At 45.0% G+C, this 27,561-nt stretch overlaps 1 protein-coding gene across 1 annotated transcript; it reads left to right on the top strand.

Moving 5' to 3' along the window:
- The first annotated feature begins 14,039 nt into the window (after positions 1-14,039).
- Positions 14,040-23,908, top strand: LOC143210013 (homeobox protein GBX-1). The gene is made up of 3 exons (XM_076426472.1): positions 14,040-14,579; positions 17,067-17,397; positions 18,358-23,908. Exons 1-3 carry the CDS (start codon positions 14,510-14,512, stop codon positions 18,626-18,628), a joined length of 672 nt encoding a protein of 223 aa, XP_076282587.1. The 5' UTR covers positions 14,040-14,509; the 3' UTR covers positions 18,629-23,908.
- Positions 23,909-27,561: the final 3,653 nt, after the last annotated feature.

Below are 27,561 nucleotides of genomic sequence, written 5' to 3' on the forward strand. Positions count from 1 at the left end.
ATTTTTGTTTTGCGAATCAGTATCATTTATTCTTTCGCTGTCTTATCGACTGAACTACACATATATATTTCGGTGGAGTTGTACCAATGTGACTTGAATATTCATTGTTAATTTTAAAAATATCTAAACCTTCCTTTACGGCAGCCTTCGGAAGTGTAACGTCTCTTCAGTATACCATAAAAGGAAATCGGCTGCTGCTAGTTGATGCCGGAGGACTCAGGGTTTTGAGGATTATGAACGACCACACATAAACGATCATCATAATAAAGGTCGTCGTTTTCGTTTTGAAACGCCTTATTAAATTATTTGCCAACATGTTCGGGCAATCTGTGCGTCGTCGCGACGCGGAAGATCGAAACTTATGCACGGGTTTGCCGGTAGCTTAGCGAGTCCGTTCAATCGTGAAACCGATCCCGATTCCTGTTAACTTGTTCGGGATTGATCGTTAATCGGCGACGTTCCTCCAGACGACAACCAACGAGGACGATAACGGAGTGACGATAACGAGCGTCGCGTCGGTGTTGAGCCAATAGAATATCCGTGTAATTACCGAGGAGCGTGCATAATTATTTTAATGATCGCGCCGGGAATCGATAGCCCCGAACCGGAGAGATAGTCTGGCCGACACGAGCTCCGCTTTACGAAACTAATTTAATTAGTACTTTAAGCAGTGCGCGCGCGCGTGGGCGTAACAGAGGTCGCTGATAATAGGAGGGAGAGGCGAGCGTTATCAGCAGGATCCTTTCACGTTAAACCCATTAACGGTACAATTAGCTGCACGCTGGATTTTCCATTGAAAAGCGGAGGCGAGCCTCGTGAAAAGGCTTCTACCTAATTTCGCGAGAAAGGGTGAAAGAATCCATGTTGAAGGAAACACGGGGATCGTTCTCGTTCTCGGGCCGGAGAACGCGATGTAGTATCGCATCCCCCTTGCCCTGACGAAGACGAACAAGAAGGAGAAGAAGAAGAAAGGCCGGGGATAAGAAGAGAAAGAAAACGGCGGTACAACGACGAAGAGGGCTGAAAGAGGAAGAAGAAACAAGTCGAAGCTCTGACTCCGCGGAGTTACTCGCCTCTCATTTTGCTCGAGTGCCCTCGCGAACGGGGAAACATTTCAATTAATTACTGCGTAATTAAAATATGAAAAAGTAGTCATTACCTCGCGTTTCCGCGTCGGTTACCCGGACAACTTTCTTGTTTTCGCTCGCCAACCCCCGTGCTCCGTTCGGCAAGACTCCTTTCCTCCACTCTCTTTTCCTCTTTCTCATCTCGTTTCGTGTTTCGTGTTCCTCGCCGCGCTCTGTAACCCAGGTCCGACTTTCGCGAACGATATTCCGTTCTCGCGTTTTATTTCGCCGACACAGATAATCCGCTGCGGTGCACTTGTTCTCTCGCCCTCGTCCGCCCACCCTCCTTCTCTTCATCTCTCACTCTTTTACTCTGTGTTTCTCGTCATCGCGAGCATTAATTATGCACGTGTCAGGTAACTCCGAAGTGGTTGCCAGGTAAGCAGCCTGCTAGATGCGCACCGTGTGCGCCGTGTACCTACATGCAGAAATAAACACTCTGCCGGGACATCCTTGCGCTTGACCCGTCGCCGACGAACGTTCCCGGACATCTTCCGAGGTCATACCAACGTTCTGGAACGGGCGCCAAGGCTCCGACTATTTTTCTTTTCGAAAGAAAACCCTCGATAGATTCCTCCGAAATAATCGCACCGTTTGTTTGCTGGATCTCGTCCAGTTGCTCCTGTCTATTATCTCTGTACACACTGCTAGATTCATTCAAACTATTCAGACTATAATTTGGCTAGTCAGTTCGTGGTGAATAAATTGAGTCGATGGTTGTTCCATCAGCACCAACAGAGTACCATTTCTGATAATAAACTAAACATCAAATCAAAATCTGATAAACGAAGCAGTAAATGGTCTTCATATTGATGGCTCTAACATGTTAACAATTGTCGTCAACTATGTGGTTCTGCAGATGGTTTAAAAAATATAAAAATTCGTATCCTCCCTTAGTAATACTAATTCAACAATGATAGTACTATGCTGATACTCTTATATCCTTTTTTTATCAGATGGCGACAGAGACGAAGAAACATTCGAATTCATCAGTCTACTCGTCCCTATTCACCTGCTGATTACGGCAATGGTAAAAGAGAGAAGTTAATATTTGTTGGACAGTGTAATCGGCGATCTGCGAAGCGCGTGCAGGCAATTGCAGCGATCAAAGGCTCCCGGGTTAACGAGAATCGCAACCGGTATATCGCGAACAGAAACACCCCTATACACGCGCGAAATTGAAGAGGCCGATTACAAACGAATCGACGATCGAACGAGATATCGCTGTGTGGATGAATGATCGGAGCTCGTGTGCCGTTCGCGAACAAGAGGCGCGTTAACTTTGGTTCGCGTCGCCAGATAATAGCGTGGATCCGAAGGGGGTCGAGCTGTTATGAACGTGAAAATAAGCCTTAATCCGTTGTGTTAGCCCTGCCGCGAGGAGGATCGCTCGATCTCTCCTGCTCGGAGCAGAACAGAGCAAAGCAGAGCAGAACAGAGCAGGGGTGGCTCCGTCAACGAGCCCCCGCCCGCAACGCGGCGCTAACTTTTCAATCTCGGTCGAATAATCCGTTGGAAAGCCCCGCGGTTACCTCGGCAACGATCTGGCCTCTCATTGGCTCGCCGACTACCTTTTCCGTCCCTGTTCCTCCACCTTCCGATTTCCCTCCAGCCTTCTTCTCGGACCTCCCCGCCGACTACCCTTCTTTCGTTCCGTCACCCTCCTCTACGGATGGGACTAATTCGCTTATCGTTCCCGCGTCTCCCATTAGCCTAAACCCTGATGTTCGTTTCGATTCTATCAAACGCCAATTATCACTTTCCTCGACGACTTGGCCTGCATTAAGCGTCAAACCCCTGCTCTATTATTTTCGTCCCGGCTACAATCATTACAACCTCTTGTCCTTGGTCTACTAGACTAGTAGACTAGATATTTAAAATTTAGACCAGTGCACTGACTATAAATATTTTTGACTTGGTATTGTATTGTAGCTGATATCAAGACGAATCCAACCACCTACTATGCATACTATGGTTTTGTATGCATTCATGACAAAAATGAGTATATGAAATATGAAACAGTAGAATGATAGAATTATTAAAGAAAGAAACAGATCTTTACTTGGTTCCAGTATCTTGTCACTCAAGTCTAACGATGGCTGATCAAACGAGATACATATCATGTACATCGAATAATTTTCTAAGAACTGCCCCTTCCACAGAAGTTTTATGAAATCGGGCATGTGTAATTCGTGGAATTGTTTTCTTAGTAAGATAGGGTTAGAGGTCTGCAGTGGAGTAATTGGAAATTGCAGGTGCAGCGTTCGAAGGGTAGTAGGTGCAGCTTGCGAGGACATTGTTCCCATCACTACGCCTCTCCAGCCTCTATCTCGCTCGAACCTCCTCCATCGGTGGCTGTTTGGCCAACCGTATATCTTTGCCGGTATCTTCCCACCCCATTTCGCTTCGCCTCTGCGTTATTCCCTTCCGTTTGACGTATCTCCGTCTTTGTCGGGTTGGCAGCCCCTTCCCAGGAGAGCTTGCAGAGCGTTTCCGTCGTTTCTCTCGGCAAACTGCGAGGCCCTTCCACCCTCTCCGTGGCCCTATGCTACCATCTACCTAACCTTTAGTCATCGCTTCTCCTTGCTCCTCCCGAGCGGCACTCCCCGGCGCACTTAGCCCCGTGGTTAACTTCAATGAGCGGATAACAAGCCACCCCTCGACTTTGCCCTGTAATATTCACTCGTATAAATGGACCCGCGGCTTTGTCAAATCAACTGTCGCTTGTAAACAAGCGACCCTCTCTCGCGGCGTCGATGTTCGCCAACCGAGTCTGCCCACACCGTCTTCGCGATGTCTTCGCGACACCCATGCCAAACATAACTCCGAGGCCCGACAACAAATTTGCGACAGGGAAAATCATTATCGTCCGCCACGGACCGTCTTCGCATAGTTACTTGTCTTATTCTATTTACGAACCACCCGGTTTGTAATTCCCGGACTGTAAATACTAGAGATCGTGGTTTTGAACGTGTATTACTAACACACGTGTATAAGTGTACATACACGTACTTTGGTGCGTGTCATTTTAAGTACACACATACACGTGTATTTAAATATAAGTGCATTAACGTATCCTCATTTTAATTTGCATAATTTTTAGAACATCGATATTAATTTATGTTATTCGTAATTACATGTAAAGTGGAGTGGGGTGAGTCCGCCTACTGGGCAAGTCAGTTAATTGGTGATTTTGATTATAATATGAACGAAATTTCTCTAGCTTGTATTTATTAATGTAGTATAAGTTAGTACGAACTATTCTACATAGATATCGCCCAAGAATAAAGGTGTTTTCCTCGCTTAAATCAACCTATGCCAAACAGTCACGTGCGAGGTACACGTACAACTTTGAGATTACCCTGAACGTGCAATAGTTTACAAGTTATTAATATATTCTGTGTTGTTATTTTAGGTAAGTACGACAAATATTGATGTAGGTTTACATTAAATAAACCGTTTTTATTGTATTTTTTTTAATTTATTGAGAAAAACACTAAGATGATCTTGTCCCTTAAATATTACTACACGGGGTAAGTCCGTACTATCACGGTGGGGTAAGTCCGTACTGCATGGGTAACTATAGAACTAAACAATATATTTAATGCAATAAAAAGCATTTTGTAGCAGGCTTGTTAATCATTCTTTTCTTGCCCCGTAGCACTTGAAACAAGGTTCGAAAGCTTTTTCAAACTTTGTTTTAATATCACTGTATCCCCTTTCATATTTCAGCATAAAAGTACATGTTTGTTTAAAAATGGATAACTATAAAACTAAACAATATAATTTAATGCAACAAGAAGCATTTTAAAGCAGGCTTGTTAATCATTATTTTCTTGCTCCGTAGCACTTGAAACAAGGTTCGAAAGCATTTTTAACTCTCAGAGATGGACACTTTGTACAATATGCTATCAAAATGATAATTTTCAAGCGAAATTAGAATCCTACATAATACTAATTCATCAGTAATAATTGTGGCAAGAGTTTGATTCCAAGAACGTTAAGTTTTTACATACCAGACTGAAAATACATCAGTTTAAAGTCCAACTTCGCAAAATCTAGGGCGGACTTACCCACTACACCTTATTTCGTTTTCCGATCTATGCGTGCTGCATCTCACAATTTTATCACTGTACAATGGAAGCACGTTCAAATGTCCACGTGAAACCGAATAACAAACTAAATAATAATGGAATTGTGTTGAACTATTAATCCTATTCAATTGTATAGACCAATAATAGCTTAGAAAACAAATGGACGACATTAGGGAGATTTAAAGGGGAAACTCGGTGCACAGTGATTTTCGTTATTCTAGTTCCGAGTTGAATGGGTTAAGAATATCCTGTTCCCCGTTCTACGAAGCACAATGCGATCCGATAACGAAAGATAACTGTCGGATAAGATCCCTCTAGATCCTCCTCTATCTTCTGACACGCGAAATTAACGATCGATTTAAGGGGTCTTCGGTGGGATTCACGGTTTATTAATTCGTAATGTCTATAGGTGGTTTCTTTCTTCCTCGTTTAATTCGATGATTTCTCGATTCGATGGAACGCGAGGCTTCATCGTCGGGAGCGCGAGAAAATCCTCGTTTAATTCCGTAACGAGAATCGTGGACGGTTTTCAGCGGAATCTCGTTAGAATGGGGGACGAGTCTCGTCCCGTTTCGTTTCGTTTCGTCTCGTCTCGTCTGGTTTCGTCTCGTCTCGTCTCGTCTAGTCTCGCCGAGCTGAGTCGTGTCGAATCGTGTCGAGTCTCGCCGAGCGTCACCGTAACGTAAACGAGCCAATCAGCCGGCTTTGTGGCGGCAATCATCCCTTGATTACACGGCACTTAGCTCGAAAACAGGGTCGCGGTACTATCGGGCGATCATTTTCGTCTTTGACGATACACGAGGGGGGATGATCGGTTAAATCGCGTAGGAGCAGCTATCCTCGGAAATAACTGACGAGGGGGCAATCGTGCCTACGGGACTCGTCGGGATCATTCATTTAAATCCAGATCGTTTCTCTCCAAATTCAGAAAAACGACAAAAAGCTCTTTGATTCGACCCTCTTCCATCCTGAAACGTTCTACCATCTCCAATGAAATCGGATAACTCTTATCAATCCGATTGCTCTCTTGCGTCTTAACAATTCATTATTTAGTCTATCCGTAGTCCAGAATATTTCTCGCAAGAATTTCAAGAATTTTAATCCTTAACACGTTCCGTGCCGAGCCGTTTTTGCTCGACAATTAAACAAACTTGTGTGCTTTGTAAACTCTAAACGGGAGTGATTCGTGTCCGACAGAGTAGGGCAATAATCTACTAATAGTTAAAAATGACTAATAGTCTCTTTGAATGTTAGTCATAGCAAAGTTAGTCAAAACCGTTTGATTAGTTAGTAATAACTTAATGGCAAATAGTTAGTCACAGCTCTAAGTAATCGTTAGCTATTGCTTGTTAGTGAATTAGTAGCTGATGATCAGTCATCAATCTTTAGTCATCAGTCACTATTGTGTGATTAACATACATTAATATTATTAATTAGTTATCACTAACTAAGCAAAAAGTTTTGACTAATGTCTATTTTGCTATGACTAACATTCAAAAAGACTATTAGTCATTTTTAACTATTAGTTGATTATTGCCCTACTCTGGTGTCCGAGCGATTTCGAACTGTTTGTACAATTCCGTGCTTTTGTTTCCGGTGTAGCGTGAGCTTTAATTGTTCGGCGACAACGATGGCGGCGCATCCGTATTTGCATTTTAGTTGCACGTTCGGACGAATAAACGTTCCCTCCGTGCTGAAAAGAGGAAGACTTTTTTCGCTCGGCGTTCGCCATGGAAACACGCGCGTCGGGACCCGAAAGTGGCCATGGGGTAAGAGTGCCTTGTACGAGGCACTGAAGAGTCCGCAGTTACGGGAGGCGAACAAACAGGGCCGCCTTTCAATCGTAATTGGAACCGCGGGAGCCTGACCAACGTCCGTGTTCAAGCACTCTTTTTCCCATAACCATCATTCTTCGAGAGTGTCTCCTCCTCTCCGCGGAAGAAGACGGTACAATAGGCTGTATATCTGCTCACCGTGGGTTGCCGTCGAATTTCTCCTCGAGCCTGATTCAACCTTCCGATTGTTTCTTCCTGCTATTAGCGATCCATTCCACTTAATCTACATGAGAAATACTTTTCTGAAAATATCAGCTTGTTCGAAAAGTAATTTCGATTTTCCTGTAGAGCATTGCTTCCATTTGTTATCACCAGACTGCAGATTGTATGCATTTAATGCATTTAATATGCATTCAAGGACATCGATAAGTTTCAGCTTAATAGAACAATTAAAAAATAAGTAAAAAGTCATATAACTCAATGTGTTGCTAATAAAAAACAGAAATTCTACCAGCCTGAAAATACGCAACAGATCATAGAACAAAATGTAATCAGACTTATTATAAATGGTGAAGGATTGGCTTTTATTTTCCCCAGAGAAAACGAAATGACTTTCCGAACAACCTGATGGAAGAACCAATTAACCAGTATTACTACCGGAACGCGAACGTCTTGTTCGTCGATCGTGTTCGGAGACGCAAGGAGAGAGGATCTCGCGAGAAACCGCGAGAAGAATTCTCGGCGCATTCTCCGCGTGATTCCACGCAGAAAAACGCGGGTAAATCGACGGGATTGCAACGTATTTTTCCGCAGTCCGTGCGAGACGTCGCGCCTCGACGTTTCCCCGGAGACGTGGTCGTTAACTGAAGAATACCGAGGCGGAACAAAATATAGAAACGGCGCAAGGAACGGCTGACAAGGAAATCTAAATGAATGCCGGGGGGCACATTCAACGTGAAACGAGAGGCACGTGTATACCGAACGATCTTTTGCTCTGTTTAACCCGTAGCAATGGACTGAACAGATACACACCCTCTCCTCTCCCTCTTTCCCTGTGTCTCTTTCATCTCGTTCGCTTTATCCCCGGGTCGCGGTTTTCCCTCTCGAGAAGGAGAAAACATCGCCGCGAATCACTTTGTACGCTTTGATTCGCAAGAAAGGAAAAGCCAGGAGTAAAAACAGAGAGACGATGCTTCCGACCGGACGGGAAACAATGCCGGAAAAGGAACCAAAGAAATCCGGAATCGACTTTAGGGTAGGGGAATGGGGGAGAGAAGAAAAAAAAAGAAACGGAACCGATACGATGCACCGAATGGCGGATTGTTAGTCGCTGTAAACAGAGCCGTTCTTTTCGTTCGCACTTCTTTCTCCCCCCAACGGGGAATAAACGAATAGAAAGAGCGCCCCTCCTCTCGCGTTCTCGCACCGGACGACGACGCTGCTCCGCGAGCAGAATATTCAGCCTCGACAGTTATATTCACACGCGTGGTCGCACCTCAATGGACTTTGCTTTTGCCGCGATTGTTAACGATTTCGAAGCCCTCGTGGCATCGCGGGCGTTCCGATCAATCCTCCGACAGCATCCCAGCGCCTCGCGAATTGCGAACCACCCCCCTACGCCGCCACCCCCAGCCACCCCTCTATCCACCTCTCTATCTCTGTTACTCGGCGTTCTGTTCTAAATCGCTCCACCGTGATATCCTCTTCAATGTTTTTTTGTCCCTCCTCGCCCTTCCTCTCCTGTTCTTTTCCCTTCTCCTTGCTTTTTTTTTAATCCGTATTTAGCAATTCGTCTCGACGCGATCGACGACCGACTCTATTATCGATAATCATTCAGACTCGAGAGAGAACGTTCCCGAGGCTCGTGTCTCGATTCTCTCGCGGCCAACGGCATTGTACTTTTAATCGAAATAATTGCGGTGTTTCGTTGTTACCACAATGCCCGCAGAGACTCGCGCACTTTACAACGGAGATTAATCGACGTGAGAATACTTGCTGGCGAGAAGAGGAATCCGGAGAGTTTGTTAGTTCTACGATTCCGTAGAAAATAGTCCACTAGAATGAGAATGCGCGGGTAGATTCGCAGTCTTATAATTAGACTGCGAATTTGGTGCAATTGTAAGCAGAATCGTTGACTCGTACTACTCGTCGCTAGCAGCAACGCGGCGAGAAGACGGTCACCGTAAGTTCTGTGAACCATTTCCTGCAAGTATTCTGGTAAATTCTCGAAGCTTCGACTCTTCGAAATGCACGAAGTTTCGAAGTGTTCGGATCGTATGAAGTTGTAACTTAAGAGATTCGTGTTATGTCATGATTTTTGAAAAATGAAAATACATATAATTAAAAAATTTGACAGAATTTTGCAGAATATAAAGAATAAAAATAAGCTTTAATTCTCGAAGTTTCGAAACTTCGATTCTCATCACTAGACTGCGGATCTTTATGCAAAATAAAAAATGTTTGCATTGGTTGCAAGACACAGGAGTGAAATAAAAATTTCTTTCTTCTTTTAATTATCTGATTAAGCTGAAACCAATACGCTGGTGTCTTTAAATCTTTTTCATATGTCCACTACTTTAAATTGTGCTCACCCATTTTTGTCATAAACGCATCAAATCCGCAGTCTACTCATCACCTTCGAAGCTTCAAAATCTTCGACCTCCGAAGGGAAGTAACAGCCCTATTTCTGAATAATACACTGTAGTGTTATCTATACACCATGATTGACAAAAGAGCCAGATCACAATACCTTTTTTAGCAGTTTCGGATATCGAGCCACTGTCTATTCAGCAATTAGGCATTATTTGTTTAAGCAATCTTGATGATGGAGGGGTACGGGTAATTGAACGCATTTCTGTCGCTAATCCGCGATCGTTTCCCCTCCCTGTTAAAGCGAAAAGATTCACCCCGAGCCAAATCCCATTTGTCCATCGCTTGTCCGTGGGTGGTTGTATCGCGATGAAATTTCGTATCCCACTGGGGAGCGAATATCACAAATTACCGATAACAATCGGTGGCCGAGGGGGATGATTTCCAGGCAATTCACGCCCAGCCCACCGCCCTAATTTCCATTGATTCGCTACCGTCTAATCGCGACAGATGCGGTACGAAAACTACAGTGATTTATTCGTCGTAGAAACAGGTTACAAATACACGCAAAATTTCTCCACAATGACAAGACCGCATTTAACCCACAATTGTTCGCGTGCCACAAAAATATTTGCGATCACTCTTCGACTTGAATGTGTTTAAGAAAAATATTTTTTATATTCTCGTAGAAGAATTTTTCGAATTTTATTAATCGCGAAGGAAAAATTTGAAGTTCGAGCAAACGATTGTAAGAACTCTAGCGTTGAACCTCGCGCGTAGACTTGCAATAAATTTTACCACCGGTAAATGTTTAGAAGCTTGTTTCCAGTGGCTTGTTTCTGTAACGATGAATGTCTAAGTTCGAATTATAGAGCACTCGCGCGTGATGTGTCGGCAAATTAACACCTTTGAGAAGGTATCGGGCGACAAGGGGTGCCTATTCTAATTGGATCGGTCGCGGGAGAGCTATCCGGGGGATGGGCCACGCCGAAAATCGTCTCTCTCTCTCTTCTCGTCTCGTTGGTCCAAGCTTTGTTTTCGCAGCTCGGCGCCACTCAATTTATCCCGTCTTCATGCATTTATTCCGCCATTTGCGCGGCACCGAGGCCCTTTTCCAGCGAGCACGAAGAAGACGCCCGGGCCGCTTTGCTGCCCCTTGAATTAATCCCCTGCATACGTTAATCCTAATGAATTCACGAACGCGCGCCGAGTCGTGTCCGACTCGAATCCAGAGGGGTTGGTTTTCCGCCGTTACAGGTGCCAGCACGCAAACTCGAGGCCATTAAAATACCCATCCTACGAGGAAAAGAGAGCGCACAACCACCGTCGACGCTCGTTCCTCTCCATTTTTTCGCGCATCGACGCGAGGATCAGCGAATTTTATGCGACGCCACGCGACCTCGCGTTGCCGAAAAATGCATTCCCGTGGCCCCCTTGTTGCTCGACCGTCGACCGTCGACCGTTCCGCAAGCACACGCCTTTATTATTCGTTTCTCGGCCGTGCCCATGAATTACCGAGTTACAAGCAATTCGCCAGGTTTTTATTTTTAATTGCACTGTGCATAGCTACCCTTCGTTAACCCTTGTGCAGCCAACCAGCTACTCGTTCATTATGATCTTCTTTTTTAACGATTGTTTATGAAGTTCTTAAAGTACCACAAAACCGAATGTTCATTCTTTGGAAGATTTAAAATCGTTTATATCGGTGCTGATGAAACTCCCGAATTTCGAATACAGCTTCCAGTGAAAAAAACATTTTTGATAACCCTGCGATATATGCTCCTCAGAAATAGTTGCACACATTTTTGATTTACACTTTAACTGTACAAATTATGCCGCATTTATGTGTAGAGTCACATTTTCAAGAAATACATTTGACAACACGGACGAAAAGAAATCAATCGTTTTACAATATGTAAGAAAATTAAATCAGTAAATTTTCACCATGAGGAACCTGTGAGAAATAGATCAGAGGGGACTGGGTGGGCTATCAGTTTGGGCCACCGATTTTCGCAATCGATGTTTTGTAACAGGGATCGGCCAGCTTCGTTTGGAAAGGTGAAATTTTTAGGCTAGGAGGGAGCTGGGTAGCAAGCTCGAACATATATTTACAAGGGTAGGTAATTCTACTCATAGAGCAACGAAAAGAACAGGTTCAAAATTTCTGTGTTAGGAAGTGATATTTTTACATAATGTTTTTTATTTTACGTGTTTTGATTTATTTTTTCGTGTTCATTAACCTCGAGGGCCTGATTAAAAACAGGCGGCGGGCCGGATTTTGTCCATGGGCCATAGTCTGCCGACCCCAGTTCTAGAAAATCAATTTTCGGTATGTTTGCACAAAATGGAATGTACAAGACACACGAATTCTTGCCTGTGCGATCGTAACTGAACAGGAATAATATCGGGCCAGCATTTTAGGGCTGGTGAAAAGAGATCGACGATTGATTTGAGGCGTTCGTTAATTAAGCAGTGCGGGGCAAAGAAACATCGGAGAGGTCGGCGAACTGGCATATCGCGATCCATCCCCGTTCCGGATCGACTGACTCGGGGCGCGGCTGATTCTCGCGGAACGGGAAATGTTTAGGTATTGAAGTCGGCGGCTGTACAGTGTACAGGGGCCATAGAGTCGCGCGAATGCTCCCGGAAGATAAGTAGCGACGAGGTGAATAGACTAACGGTGGGGGTGTAGGGGGTTGCTGCTGCTCTGGCGAGAGACCCGGCAACGGAGAAAACGGGTTGAAAAGGGGGATGATGGAGGCGGTGTCGAGGATTGGTGGTTTCCATGCGTCATGCATATTTACGCTCACATACTAGCCGCGCGGAAGATGACTCGGGCCGAGGGCTCGGCAAATTGCGAGGACCGTATTTATGCAAATACCCGGCCCCGCGTACTCGCGCGCGCTGCTACCCTCTCTCTCTCACCCCCGGCGCCACTTTCCCGACCGTCCGCAAATTGACTTCGTTAGAGTCTGGCCTGGGCTCTTTCAAATCCGCGCGCATCCTACTCCGAAAAGCTGCTGCTTCAAAAACAGCAAAAAAGGGAACGACAAACCGGAGGAAAAATAGAAAACGAGCATCTGGCAAAAATCGTGGCCCGCGCCGCGCCGTGGTGGCATTCGGGGAGTGCACGACTTTTTCGCGCGCCTAAAGGTCGGTTTATCTTAGCCAGTCCGGGCCAGTCGAACAGAACCTTACTACCCTGGTTTTGTATCCAGTATTTTCCAAAAAAATAAAATACTGAATACAAAATCAGGGTACACAGTAAGGTTCTGTCCGACGGGCTGGACTGGCTAAGATAAATCGGCTTTAATTCGCAGCGTGCCGAACGGTGGAGTATTTGGTCCGATAATCCGGAAACAATTATTCTAGCGTTATTGATAAGGTCAAGGCCATCAAACGGTAGGTCGTTGAATCTGTCTTAACGCCAGCTACAACATTCTGAGATACCAAATGAATATAAACATTCACGAAGTCGATGTGATCCTTGACTTTTCGGTTACAAAAAATTTTCTTTCGAAATTTTATACATTGAGGGTTGTAAATGTCTAAATACTGATTCAGTTTTGTCCGAGACATTTTTTTGATAGATCAACAGTTCATTTGCTTCGTCAATGGGCATCGGATCTTTATGCAAAATGAAAATTTTGTACCTGAATTGCAACAAACTGGACTGAGGTAGAAATTAATTTTCTTCGTTAATACGCTTAATAGGTTGAAAATAATATGACAGTATTTCTAAAATCTACTAATGTTTTCGCTTCAATACTCGATGAATGTGAAAATACATACGGCCCAAATGTTCAATCAACTCCGTGTATTATACATATTTCGGGATACGTCTGAGAATGGACTTGTCTCCGCTTTTTAGGATCAAATACCGCACCGTGCGTCGCGGAGAGAAAGCAGACCGGAGAAGAACGGAGCACGCTCTCTGTGGAGGAAGTTGCGAGAAACCGCGAGGAGGCGACCGTTAAAGCCACCCCGGTTGAAAGCGGGGTTTGTTGAGGCGGGTCGAGAGGGGAGAGAACAATCTCGATATCGCGGCCAGCGACTGTACCCGGGCGAAACGTTTCACATCCAATTTGTTCCTCTCGTTTCGCGGTAATCGCTCGCCAATGACTTTCCTACCCCGGGTTTCACGGCGCCCACCCCCTCTACGGTCCTGGAAGCTCGTTTTGCTCTCGGCACAGACCGTCGTGCGTTTCTCTTTCGGAGCGTGCACCGAAATACATATCTTGGCTCTCCTCTCGTTGTGTGTCCCCCTCGTTGCGCGCCTCGGCCACGACTTTCAGCCCCGCGGAGACACAGCCCCCTTTTGCGCAGGCCGGTTCCCACCGACCAATCCGACAGCTTTCCACCCCTTCGTCGGCGAGTTAACGCGACCAATGAATGAACGGCCGCGGTGAAGCTCGGCAAGGTAAGGCGAGGCGAGGCGAGGCACCGTTTCCACCCCCAAAATGGCTGCGAATTCGCGCGGGCATTAGGCAGCCCGTTCAAAATAAACGGGCGGATTAATTGGAGCGGGGCTGCATCCCCTGGCCCTCTCTCTCTCTCGCTCGTTCTCTGCGATTCGACTCCACGACTCGCGTGGCAACGCTTCCACCTCCAGATTCAGAGGCACAGAGAAGCTCGGCAACGTGCGCTTCGTTTCAGCGTCGCGACGGAGGACGTCGACGACCACGACCAGAAGGACGGTGCCAGGGTCGACACTGACATATCCGGTCACCAGAACGACGCTGCGCGTCTGCACGTTAGCATGAAACTCGCGTACGCTGCCGATCAGGTGTTCCCGCGCCGATTCACATCGTTCGCACGATCGGTTCCCGTGATTCTTCTGTAATCGAGCCGCGAGTCTGTTCAATCGTTATCGTTACCCGGTTGTTCGTTCGTTCGATCGGTTAACCCGAGATCAAGGAGTACCATGATGCAGGAGCACAAGTCGTTCCTCATACGGGATCTCCTGGGGGACGTCCTGTCCGAGAGAGTGCATGGTAAGTACTCCAGGTGACCTTTCAAGTGGCTACTCGCGGATCATTAGTAGACTGTGGATTTTATCGAAACAATAGAAAAGTTCAAAGTATTCAACCTTTTGCGCTCGAGTGTCCCATCCGAGGCACCACTAAATATTATTATATGTATAATACTATTTTTCGAAGCGGTCCCTGCGTTAGTACGGGAATATAGTGTGGTGATTTTTGTTTCTACGTGCACTGCTATTCCCTCGTCACCGCTCCACCATAAATAGTCGCATTTAACTTTTAATTACTCGCATGTAGTATTTACAAGCTCAAAACATTCAGTTTAGTGTTTCAAGCATGAGCAAAGGTGCCGTTTACACAAGCAAATATTTCTTTTGCATTGAAGTGGTTATTCTATTGGGTAAAAATTGATTTACGTCGGAGTCATGTAAAGTTCCATGGAAACAGATATGTAGACAATAAAGTGCGAGTAACTGAAGGTTAATTATCTACTTTGGTTTGATTTTGCCGCGATGTTCAACTCGCCGTTATATCCTCGATCTCTTCACCGCTCCACTATACCTGTACCCTTTTAACAACTGTCTTTGTGTTCGATCAATTGCTGAACGTTCAACTGGGGTACAAGCAAATAGAGTCATATATGTATTAGAAAGGTCGTATACAACGGAGATATTCTAGATTAGATAAGATGTTCCAATTCTGCAGTTAAAACAGCTTCGAGAGACACAATAACTTCAGCCGGACAATATCTTTAATTGACGACTTTGACCGTCGACGATTTTAGTGGACGACAGTATTATCCGACAGCAACATCGTTTTTAAAGATAGTGCCGACATATTTTTCTTCAACTATTCTGCACTGACACTTTTACTTTTGTACTAACATATAATTATTACACTATAAGAAGTTAGACGCAGTCGGTTAACGTTGTTTCAAACGATGTTAACACTAGATTTACGGGTTTCTTCATCTGCGATTGTTAATATTGTAAAGATGCTTCCCTGAGGAATTATTTACCAAATTTATTTCTTTGGGCATATATTGGAAGAATGGCTAACAATTTATAAAATAATGTGAAACAGTTACTTCCACAGCTCCGTAAACCTAGTGTTAATATCGAATAATACTGTCGTTGACAAAGTCGTTGTCGATGAATCCTGTGTAGATGATTTCCATGGGACCCAAACAAAAGCTGATCTACTACTTCCTGAATTTCCCCCACACTGTTTGCTTTCACAAATCCACGGTCCGTATCTCGTCCACGGTAGCCAGAAGGCAAAACACACGGGTAGTTGGAGGAATTAGAAGGTCGATCTACCGTGTTTTGCGCCGACGAGTCTCGAGCGACGATTCCGATGAGAATCAATGGGGAAACTAGAAGTTTTATGGGACACGAACGGTGTCGCGTGGCCGCTAGCTAGGATCCTCGTTAGGGGGGTGCCCCGCGGCGCAGTTCTATTATCTTTAGCCACGACTCGCAGCCTCGGGGGCGCCTAGATCGGCGCTGACAGGGTGCTGGGGCCCCTGTTAACGACGATCCTACAGATGGCCCGAGCTGCGGAAGGATTCGTTAGGTCTCGTTAGCGCAAGCTTTCGAGTCGCGCGATTATCGTGTCTTGCTGCGCGAGCCAGGTTTTATTGGCCGGCCGGCCTACGAGACAAGCGTTCCCGTAATTGAGATCGTTTACCGTCGACCAGAGGCGATTGCGATCTGCACCGTACACACGTCCGCATTGTTCGGGTAATCGACTTTGACGGGAGAATCGACCGATTCGTCCATCGGGCCCCCTCCATCCGAAATTCGATTGCATTTTGTCGCTGCTTCTGATCGAACAGGGTGGCTCTTTGGGTCGAGAGGGTGGTCTCGATCGAACTTCTACTTTTTCACACCGAAACTGAAACTTATAGATCGTAGACATTTGTTATAAGTAGACAGCGGATTCTATGCATTTACGGCAAAAATAAGTAGGTGTGATTTGAAAGAGTAAATTCATTGGAAAAAGTAGAAAATACATACTACTATATTATTTTCAACCTACTGAAAATATTAAGAAAGAAAATGAATTTCTATTTCCCTCCAGTTCGTTGCAATTCAGCCAGAAAATTTTGATTTTGTATAAAGATCCGCTGTCCAGTTACAAGTATAGACTGCGGATCTTCCAGCAAAATAAAAATTATGTGCATCAATCGCATGATTTCGCAGCCACATACAGTGGATGTACGAAGTATACAGGCACAGACAAGAAATTTAAAAGTTTTTAAAAGTTGTACGAATACTTGGTGCACCTACTGCAGAAGCTTCACCGTTTCTTCAATAATCTTAATCCCGTGAAAATGATATTGATATTTTTCGAATTCCTTTAATCTTTACATGAAGCCATAAAATCCGCAGTCTATGAGGGTTCTACGGTTCGCGTTTTAGATCTCTACGTAAATGAACTGTTCAAGGACCGAGTGATGGCTGAACTGTTCAAGGGTTGAAATTCGTTGACACACAGGTGACTCGGAGGATGACTCCGCCGTTCATTCGGACTCGGAGGACACGATAGACCCTGGCAGCAGTCCTTGCACTCGTTTGGAGAGTCCTCCGCCAGCTTTGTCGCCGTCGCCGGCAGCAGCCACTTCCGGTAAGACTTGCGGAACGACCACCGGACCTCCCAGCGGAAGAAAGCCTAGAAGAAGACGAACAGCGTTCACCCATGCTCAGTTGGCCTACCTGGAGCGGAAGTTCCGCTGTCAGAAATATCTGAGCGTAGCGGACCGCAGCGACGTTGCTGATGCCTTGTCCTTGTCCGAGACGCAAGTGAAGACCTGGTACCAGAACAGAAGGTCATTCTCCAGTCTATTTCGCATAAAAACCTTGCGTAATCATAGATATACCAATCCGTAGTATCGCTTGATATTCCTTTGTGGAATTCTTTTCTCAACGTTTCAAAAGCTCTCGGTTAGCGCGTAGTATTATAGTGCTTCATTAATCCTTTATGGGGACTTTAAATTACGAATGACCAACTGCAAAATACATCATATTGATAGCTTAGGATGTGTAGTAGAAAACAAGAACAGATTTTGCACTCCAAATTCACCCCTTTGCGAGTGAAATACGTCCTTTTGCAAATCAAATGTAAATTAATTGTTAACACTTTACCTACCGAAAGCCTATTAATAGGATTTTCAATAATTGTGCTGTACCAAACGAAAGCATCGGAATTTTCTTTTACATTACAGTCGTAAATGAAAGTATTAGATGACGTTATTGAGGGTGACTTGTTAGTTCACAATGAAAATTGCTGTCACTGTTGAAGGTTCTATTAAAAAGTGTTTAGCCATGCACCATAGATTTTTCAAAATTATGCAATAATCACCGGTCGGTAATGTGTTAAGAAATACCAAATTTTATTCATTACAAAGATATACATGAAATACTCATTTGAAAGTAATTATCAATTCATTAAATTTATAATGTATGAAAACTGTGTAGACATGTATAATCATTGTAGCCATTTTCTGATCAATAAATTTTCAAAATGAATGTACATATGCTTTTATTGAAGCGTACTGAGTATTGAGTCTTATGTTTACCTCGCAATAATGGCATCGTTCACTTGTGTACTCTCCTGTCCATGCTGACTTTTTCCGAACTCAAGGGAGATGCCTTCAAGCGTAATTAATTTTAAATATTGTTACCGGGTGAAATTGATTTGCAAAAGGATGAAATTGAATTAGAAGAAGGTGAAATTGATTTGTAAAAAGGTGAATTTCGAGTGCGAAAGGTATATCGTCCTCTTGCAGGACCAAATGGAAGCGGCAGAACCAACTCCGACTGGAGCAGCTTCGACACCAAGCTACCGTGGAGAAAGAGCTTCTGGTTCGCGGCGTGGGTCTTCACCATGGCAGCATAGACGCCTATTGTCCACCGTACAACGCTCAGACCCAAACTCAGAGCCATCCGCCTCCGCCACCACCGCCTCCAGCACCTTCGACAGCTTCGACAGCCGCGTTCCTGTCGACGGCAGCGGCTCTCTTCCGGAACGTCACCTACGTCCACGGATGTCCGCTTTAACCCGCGCGCCTGCGGCTCCAGGATCGTCCTCACCGGAAAACGGCCGCGTTTCCGGAACCACGACGGCCTCGGTTGCTGGATCTTTGCACCGGACTCGTCGCGAAGATGATTTCGATGATCGACATGTTCTTCCGCTTCCGGTGCAAAGGGAACAGACCCAGTACGGTGAAGTCGTCGTGGTGAAGTGCGCCTCAAGACAATGCTCGCAATTCGACAAGGTCGCACGCGTGTTTTGTTTTGCTGCATGCGGGACAGTGTACATATGTAATTAAAAGTTTCGCTGGGTAGTCGTAGCTCTGTTTCTTTCCGGTTCCGACACGAGGACACGGACGCTCGGAACGAAATGATTAACCCTCGAACGGCGAGCCATTCTTACATGATCGATGATTTTTTATCAATTTTTTTAAACATATTTTCCGGGGTCCTTCTTGTTGTTAGTATTTCTGTTGTTCCTAATGTAACAGCTGTTCAGTGAATTCAATCGCTAACAAACTGAATCATTAAATGACGATTTTAATATTCTCGGCAAAAATAGACCCAGGCTCCGCTGTCGGGGGCTAATCACGCGCACTCTAGCTGACTATGGGCCGGTAGCGAGTGAGAGAGAGTGAGAGAGAGAGAGAGAGAGAGAGAGTGAGAAAAGTTCGTAGCTGTGTAATAGAGTCGTAGGTAACCGTAATCAGGAGAAAGAGGGGAAACGAAGACGACGGCATTGTTCGTCGGCCGATTTTCGTTTAGAGGATCTAGTTGATTCACGCTCACCGCTGATTATCGATCACCTTCTCCAGGTAGTCGACGATCATTTGCGTCGATCGAAACAATTCTTGTAGATAAATAAATTATTATCGAGCAGAGACTCGGCGTTTTTTGATTACCGTCTCCTCGCGTACGGTGCGCTTCTCTTCAAGTATTGCATCTAAAGCACAAGTCCTCTTTTGTTTGCTCTATGTTCGAGGGTCCGGAGGATAACGAGAAAGAACGTTCCCTAAGCAATCATACAGTGCAGTCGAATTTAGACCTGCGCCCGGGTCTGACCTAATTTAGAAGCCATAGTCGATCAGCACCACTAGCAGCAATGTAAGTAATTTTCTTCTTCGAGATATACATATAGACCAGACTTAAAGCCTAATCAATCGACATAACAAATTCTGCAAGTTTCGTTTTCAAATTAGGTTACTTCACTCTGATTTTGTATCTTCATTTAGCCAATCAGGGCCGCAGCTAAATACAGGCATACAGTGACTCCCATTAATATTCGGACGCTCTCAAAATACGGTAACTCTCTTAATATTGGACTGTACGATTCGAACTTTTCTGAGAAGTTAGACCAATTAGTGTTCTGCATGATGCGAAAAGAAATTCTTTCAAAAAGTAAGCAACTTTCAGAAAGTTGCGTTTTACAACTATTGTATGGTGTGGTTCAATATTTAAAAAGTTGTCATCTTCTTAAAAGTGTCCGAATATTAGTGGGAGTCACTGTATATATGTATAACTAGACCAGACTCAAAGCTTAATCGATTGACTGCAAGCATTTTTCGTTTTCAAAGCACATGGTGGTTCCACCTAGATGGTCATCCAAATTAGACTACTCCTATTCTGTGTCTTCATTTAGCCAACCAGGGTCGCAGCTGAATACAGGCATGCCTCGGTAACTGTCACCCTCCAGTCAGCATTTAATTTAATGTTCTGAGTGCCGCGTCTCCGAAACATGGAAGACGGAATTTTTTGCGTTGATGTCTTCAATGTAGCTGTTAGCTAAACCGAAGCTTTACATTCAAAGACTGTTCTCTGAATTTCCGCGTCGATTATCGAGACGAGACTGCAACATTCGGCGTCCAATTTATGTTGCTAGGAGTATGGCGAGTTTCGGGCAGCGGTTGCAACGATTACAGATGGAGGATTACAACCAGAAACAAGAGGACGCGAAAAAACGGACGGGGATTTTTAGTCCGACCGGACAACGATAGTAACGAGTGGCGGGCCGGGGATGCGAATCCACGCGTGACAATGGGCACGTGGCCAGAAACAGCGATCCGCGAGCCCCGGCAGAAAGTAATTGGCTGAAACCGATACAAGTCGAGTGCCGGTGCCACTCGTGGCTGGAATTGGCTGGCGGATTTAATTGAACGGAATCGACAGGAAAGAGAAACACGTGGAGATGGAACGAGAGGAGAGGAGAGGAGAGCGGCCGATATCCACGGAGAAACGGTTCCGATTGTCGCGGATGATTTTTTCGCGGCGTGGCGTGGGCAAGCTCTCCCCGTTAATTGGACTAGGAGAGCGGAGAGATAGAAAGAAAGAAGGAGAGAGAGAGAAAGTAACGAAGAGGAGCAGCTGCAGGAGAGAGAGAAGTGTACGATCTCGTTGCACGGATGATTAGTCGACATTACGCGAGACACGCGGAAACAATCTCTGGGTAACGACACCGTTAATCACTTTCCTTTGGCTCGCGTTCGCCGATACGAGGAGAGAGAGCAGAAGTGTCTCGAGGAGAGAAGGCATCAGCCACGGGAAATTGAGTTTCTCTGAAAATTTTCGACCGGGACGAGTGTCTCGCGAATCGGCTCCAGCATCATCGGCTTTTCCAGCCGACGAGATCACTCTCTTTGACTCTCGTCGAATGCTCGCGAAGACGCGATACACGCAGACCGTCCCGAGTTACTTGCAGATATTATTTTGCGCACATATACTGTTTTGCACCCGAGAGAGAAAAAAGAAGGAGAACGTGATCGATCTCGTTCGCGAATCGAGCCCGTTCTTTAATACCACTTATCGCGACTCATCGGTGGGTGAAAGGCGCGTGAAAGAACCCACGTTCTACTCGGAGGAACGCATTATTATACGGGACGGACGTCGTGAACTCGCGAGTCTCGTCACCGCGTTCCAAGAGCTCGGTCCCAGCGACGAGGTGCGGGGCCGAAGCCGGGAGACACATCTCCTTTCGTGCTCATTCAGGATGAAATAAAGCAGGAGAACGCTCCGCGCTCGTTCCTCGAATCGTTGAAGAAAGAAAGAAAAGAAGAAAGAAAGAGGACAGATACGTGTTGCCGAGCGTGAAATCTAGGAAAAATTCTTGCTACCCTCGGCAGCTCCATTATTTCGCTTTCACTCGCTAGGAGGAAACGAGCGGGCCTCCCTCACGCGTAATTACTTCGGCATAATGAATCGCGTAATATTCGTAATAATTCCGCGGCGGGCGAGCATTGTTCCCGTCCTCGTTCTTCCTTGCTTCTAATTTCGTGTTTTAACGCGTTCTTGACCTCACGATTTCGTTACCATTGGAAATCGGCACGATACGCGGCGGATATATCTTCCTACCTCGGTGTGTGGCTATGAAAAACATTTCGGTGTTTAGATGGGTCATTAGTAGTATTAGATCATCTCAATAGTTCGTGCCGCGGATATGTTTATACTCATCGCGGCGCGTTCAAGATAAGAAACCGAAGAGACAGGATTTAATCGACCAATATCAATTCTCTTTCCTGTCGCAATAGAGGTACTAGTCCTGTTTGTGTTTTCGTCTTTCTTCTCTCAAGCACGCATTCATTTCTGACGAAATACGGCATCGTGCAGTTTCATTAACCTCCATATGCCATATGCTAATCCGAATTCTTAAAACATCTATTTAGCTGTCCCTACAACTGAAAAATTCGCTGAAAGTAGAACGATTTGGCGAGGATGCTGTTGCCTTCAAAGAGCGTTTGCGGAATGTCCAATCTTTGCGGCATCATGGCTGTCGACCAAGATCAACTCTCTTGCTGCCGCAGTAGAAGGTAAGAAACATGTCCTTCTAGTGTTTTCTCATTTGCGCAGTCGAGGACGCTTTGATCGTGTAAACGGTCGCGTTTTGCCCGTGAATGACTGACTTCTGTGCCCCCCAACCCCCTCGATCAGCTTGGATCGATCTACCCCGGTGGATCCACTCGTCGAAGAGTCAAGGACTCGAACGAGATATCCTGGGACACGAGTGGCTTGTCGCGTGTACTCGGCCACGTGCGTATTGTCGCCGGGCGAATGGATCGTGTGCGCGCGTGCATACGTGCGTAAGTCGTGTTGGCACTTGGACACGCGCCTTCTTATCCCTCTTCGGGCGTCTCTCCCTCTGTTACCCTCCGAGAGGCGGCGTCGTTAAACACTTGACGGGGTGCCTGGTGCACGCATCCTTCCTTCTGCATCCTTCGTAATCGGCGAAACGACTGCAAAAATCTGGATGCGATCACTGTTCGTGAGAAATGAATCTTCCTTTCTGCATAGAATTGTATGCACTTACTAAAGTATTGATACAGCTGGATAAGGGATATTTCAAAATTTTAAAACACAAGGTCAGATTATTGTACGATGCGTTTCTATGCATTACTGTTTGCTTTTAATTCAAGGGCTCCTAATAGCACACAAATCTGATCAAAAGAAGCACTGTGCAGCAGAGTAGGACAGATCTTTGGTCTCCCCAATATCCACTAAAAAAAAATCACACGTCCAGGACTTATGCCTTTCCTCCCTCAACTTCTGGCTCCCTGGAGGGCCAGACGGGCCCCGCTTTTCGCATTTCTCCCGTCTGGTTTATTATGCGACCTGGCTAGGCTGTCGTATACCTACTATCCACCATCAGCTGTACGGTTCGTTGAACTGACTGTACGTCCCTTAGCTTTCGACACTGTCGTATACCTGAAGACATCTGTGTAGTTTGTCACCGAGTGACCCAGTGACACACATTTCGAAGCAGCAAATGAATTTACGGCTGAATAAGTGAGTTTTTAATTCAATCAGTTTCTGTTCCTTCTCCTTTTTTACCATTATCTCGTAAACTAAAACCGACCGCCAAAAACTGTAAAAGAAATGTTGTTCAGAATGATGGTCTTGACAACATATCCAAAGCTCATCGATATCGGAGAGGATTCAAATCATTAACTATTTGTTCACGGTGTGCCACCAAAGCTCGGCTGCCAGCGCGCCAGACAGACTTTGTCAACACGCATCTAGTTCGCGCTCTGATTGGTCCGTGTTTTTCGTTAATAACTCCTAAACAAAGCCGCGGTGGCCATTTTGCAAAGGAAAATGTCGCTTCAAATGACCTCAGGAACCTCCCATTTCCGGGAAGCGAAGGAGTTTTAAAGACCCCGTATTTGCTTGTTGATTTTGATCGTTTCGGATTCGAAAAAACGATAATCGAATGAAAGGGTAGTTTCTCGAAAGATCCTTGAGGATCCCAGAGAGCATCCCTATCGATGATTGAGGATCGAAGGACTATTCGAAGGGAGGCAGCGAAAGGACGAGGAGGAAGACGGATCACGTAATTCTAATTCTTGGGGGGGGGGGAAAGCGGCGGAGTAATTGCTGGAGAAACTGGAGGAGGGGGGTGGGAGAGGGAGCGAATGATGGCTGACTGCACGGCGGTACGCGAAAAGGGATCGCGGCTCCGTTGGTGGAAGGTAAAAAGCAGAAGTGAAAGGAAGAGGAAGGGTAGCTGAATGCGCGTGTGTACGTGTACGTGAAGGGAAAGACGAAATCGCGGGGTGGAGAAGGGGATAGAGAGGCGGAGAGGGACAGGTAGGAAAAAGAGCGAGAAAAAGTGGAAGAGAAAGAGAAAGATAGAAGGTACGGGAGGGGGTGAAGGGTGCAAGGCGCAGAGCGCGGCGAGGGCCGGGCCGAGTGTAACGAAGCTCCGACTTTTTAATTGGAATATATTCAGAAAGCGGAACGCCTTTTCATTCGCGGGGCTCGATGCACTGAATACAGCCTGAATCAACGCGGAATCAACCGCGCTTGCAACGAGCCTGCTGTGCACCTGCGAACCGGGCCGCGTCTCTGCATTTATACGTAACGGATGCAATAGCGGCCGCATAAAATAACCCGCGAAAAATCGTGTGGATCTCTTCCGACCTCCCCTCACATCCCTCGTTCCTCTTTCTTTCTCTCCCTCTTTCTCTCTCGTTTTCTGCCACGACTCGCCGACATCCACGGACGTATAATCACCCTGAAAATACGATAAGCGCGAACGGACTGAGAAACCGCGGAGAGGTTCGTTTACATCCCAGACTATCCGCCGACGATTCCATCCACGACCGACACTGTCATTCATCGTAGAAACATCCTTTATCCCGTGAAATCGTCCCCGCTCCTCGTAGACTTCCACTTTACTCTGCCGCTACCCTCAATTATTTCGCCGATTTTTGTTTCGGGTTACTGTAATCCGAATAAAAACACGAAATTGCAAGTATTCCGACTCGTGCTATTCAACAACCTCCGTTCCTTGCTTCCCCATCCTGCACTGCTCAAAAAATAATTGCTTTTGATCGACCCTCTTTAGAAAAATTTATATATATAAATAAATTTGATTAATTAGTAAGCTAAACAAATAATCAAATATATTCCTTGTTCCGAGATATTTCAAGAAAAAGGATATTAACACTAAATGAATTCCATATATGTACATTGTTGAAATAACAAGCACTATCTAACAGTTCACTTTTTACAATATTAATTTCATTATAGGCACATATAGGGGAAAAAAGATGAAACGTTAATAGACAGCGGATGTTTATGCAAAATAAAAATTTCGTACCTGAATTGCAACGAACTGGAGTAAAGTGGAAGTTTATTTTCTTTCTTGATATATTTTTATAGCTCCGGAGCTACTCGTTGGAACTGCCTGATATATTTAATAGATTTGAAAATAATGTAACAGTATTTTTTAATTTTCCTGATGGTTTTTTACTTTTTTAAATTACACCTACTAATTTTCGTCATAAATGCATAAAATCTGTTCTCCAAACATTAAAGGTTTAATTCGAGTTTTGGAAGAAGAGTGTAGTCGTCTCCTTCTTATTGTTTAGTTCCCCAACATTCTAAGATGTGATCGGTAAGATCACGATTGTGCTCTTCTCAGTTTACCTAAATTTCGAGAAAAAGAGAAGCATTTTGAATGGTAAACAGAAGAACGTGTCGCGAGAGCCAAAACCGAAAACGTCCCCTCCTCTTCCCGCAGCACTACCACTGTGTCTCCGTGTCTCTCCATTGTTTTCCCTCGTTGAGCACGAGCGGTTTAAATATCATGGACCCGCACTACGCCTTTCCCGTGGATTTATTCGCCGCGGAAGGGTCGCAACACCTATCTATCGTGGAAAGGCAGAGCTCCGGCTTAATGGGCTGTTTGCTTGCAAATTGCGGTATCGCTAAAGGGCAGCAAACAATTCACAACTCGTTTTAACTTCCACGTTTCAATTCCAAGATGCTTCGAGTCCCTCCAGCGGGCGTTACATTTGCATAATTGTCTCCCGTTCTCTTTTCCCGTTCGTGAAAACCGACTTCTGCCTTCCCACCCTGCCTGGGTGCACTGGTATTTTCGCGGCACTGTCATCGTAGTTTGCTTATTCGCGAGTGTGTCAGCGAAACAGTTGCTCTTGAGACGCAACGTAATGCGACCAACCCACGAAAGTGTCTCTAGAATTTGACACTGAATCCCAAAAACTTCGACCAACTGATTAGAGGCGATAAATTAAGTCTAACAATAAGAGTCGAAGGCTGTTGAGCCTGTAGCGACGGGACTCGTCCGATTTTTTCTGCCACTTTCCGACGCCATAACGTTCACAATTTAAGACAACATCTGGACCCACTTCACTCCCAAAATCACCACATCCCTTAGAAAGCATCTTTCCGTTCTAGTCTTCCGTCCACAAGCTAGCGCAGACCACGTTTTTCGTTTTAATTCTTACAAGTATTTTCATAGCTATGAAAATCCACAATCACAAATTTTCAGGACTATCTGTACGGGGTTAGGAATTTGTATGGGGCTAGAAAAAATTATTTTATACTTTTTAGTCCGTTTTTCAAACGTGGTGTTTTTTAAAAATTTATTTTATCTAATTACAAAAAGAAACTGCCCCGGGTGAGGATCGAACTCACGACCTTAAGACATACGCGCTGCTTTTTTTTAAACATGTTTATTGAATATAGTAATACAGTCAGAATTAACAGGAGTCAACAAACTTAATAAAAACTACCACTCAATATTGCAATGTTAAGCTGGTTGTTCGCTCGCATGCGAATCTCTGAGCTTGACAGATCTTTGGACGGTGGAAGTATAAATTAGGAACTATATGTGTAACGACTGGTTTATTTTATAAGCTAAAGTGCCTTAACGGATAATGGAAGGGAGAATGGGGGAAAAAGTTTTATTTAAAAACCCCCTTATCAGTCTTTTGTTATAGGATGCTGTGTGTTGGTGTGCAATTATTGAGTTCACATTGATTGCTGCTATTTTTAGGCGTGGTTTGTTTTGGATGTTAGGCATTTTGTCTGTCGAAGAAGTTATTTAGGATGAATTCTATTTCCTCAGCATTAGCTGCTACTTGCGTGATTATGTTGTGAAGCTGTGTCGCGATTGTTGATATTTCTCTTTTGAGGTCTTCGATCCAGTTGCCGGGATGTGCGTTGGGCTGGTCCTTCATCGTGGGATGGGGTTCAGTCCAGTTAATATCTGCAGTTTGGTTATATGAGGGCCTCTACGTTGATGTAAGGGGGTTGGTTGCTGGCCGGGCGCTTGTGGTTCCTCGTACCATTTGTGCGAACGTTATGTCTTTGGCGATTGTAGGTGTTATCCGGCTGATTTTGTTTTGCGTTGTTTGTATGTATTTTTGTTAATTTTTCTGTTATTAGCCTTTGGTGTTGATTGCTATTCGTGTATATTGTGCGGCAATTGATGTCGTTTTCCTTGACTAGAAAAGATTTTAAAAGGAACTTGGCACCTTTGGAGAGGGGTTGACGTAGGTAATGGTCTTGGCGGCGGAGGTTGTGCAGAAGGGAAACAAAGGGAGCTTTTATTTTTTTGGAGCTTTACGATTTTCCTATTTAGATACTTGTGTATGCTGTTGTCTTGTTTGAATTTTGAGATATGGTCGGAGACAGCAAGAGATATGTAATCATTGATGGTCTCA

The sequence above is a fragment of the Lasioglossum baleicum genome, chromosome 1, assembly GCF_051020765.1.
Source record: "Lasioglossum baleicum chromosome 1, iyLasBale1, whole genome shotgun sequence".
Classification (NCBI taxonomy): Eukaryota; Metazoa; Arthropoda; class Insecta; order Hymenoptera; family Halictidae; genus Lasioglossum; species Lasioglossum baleicum.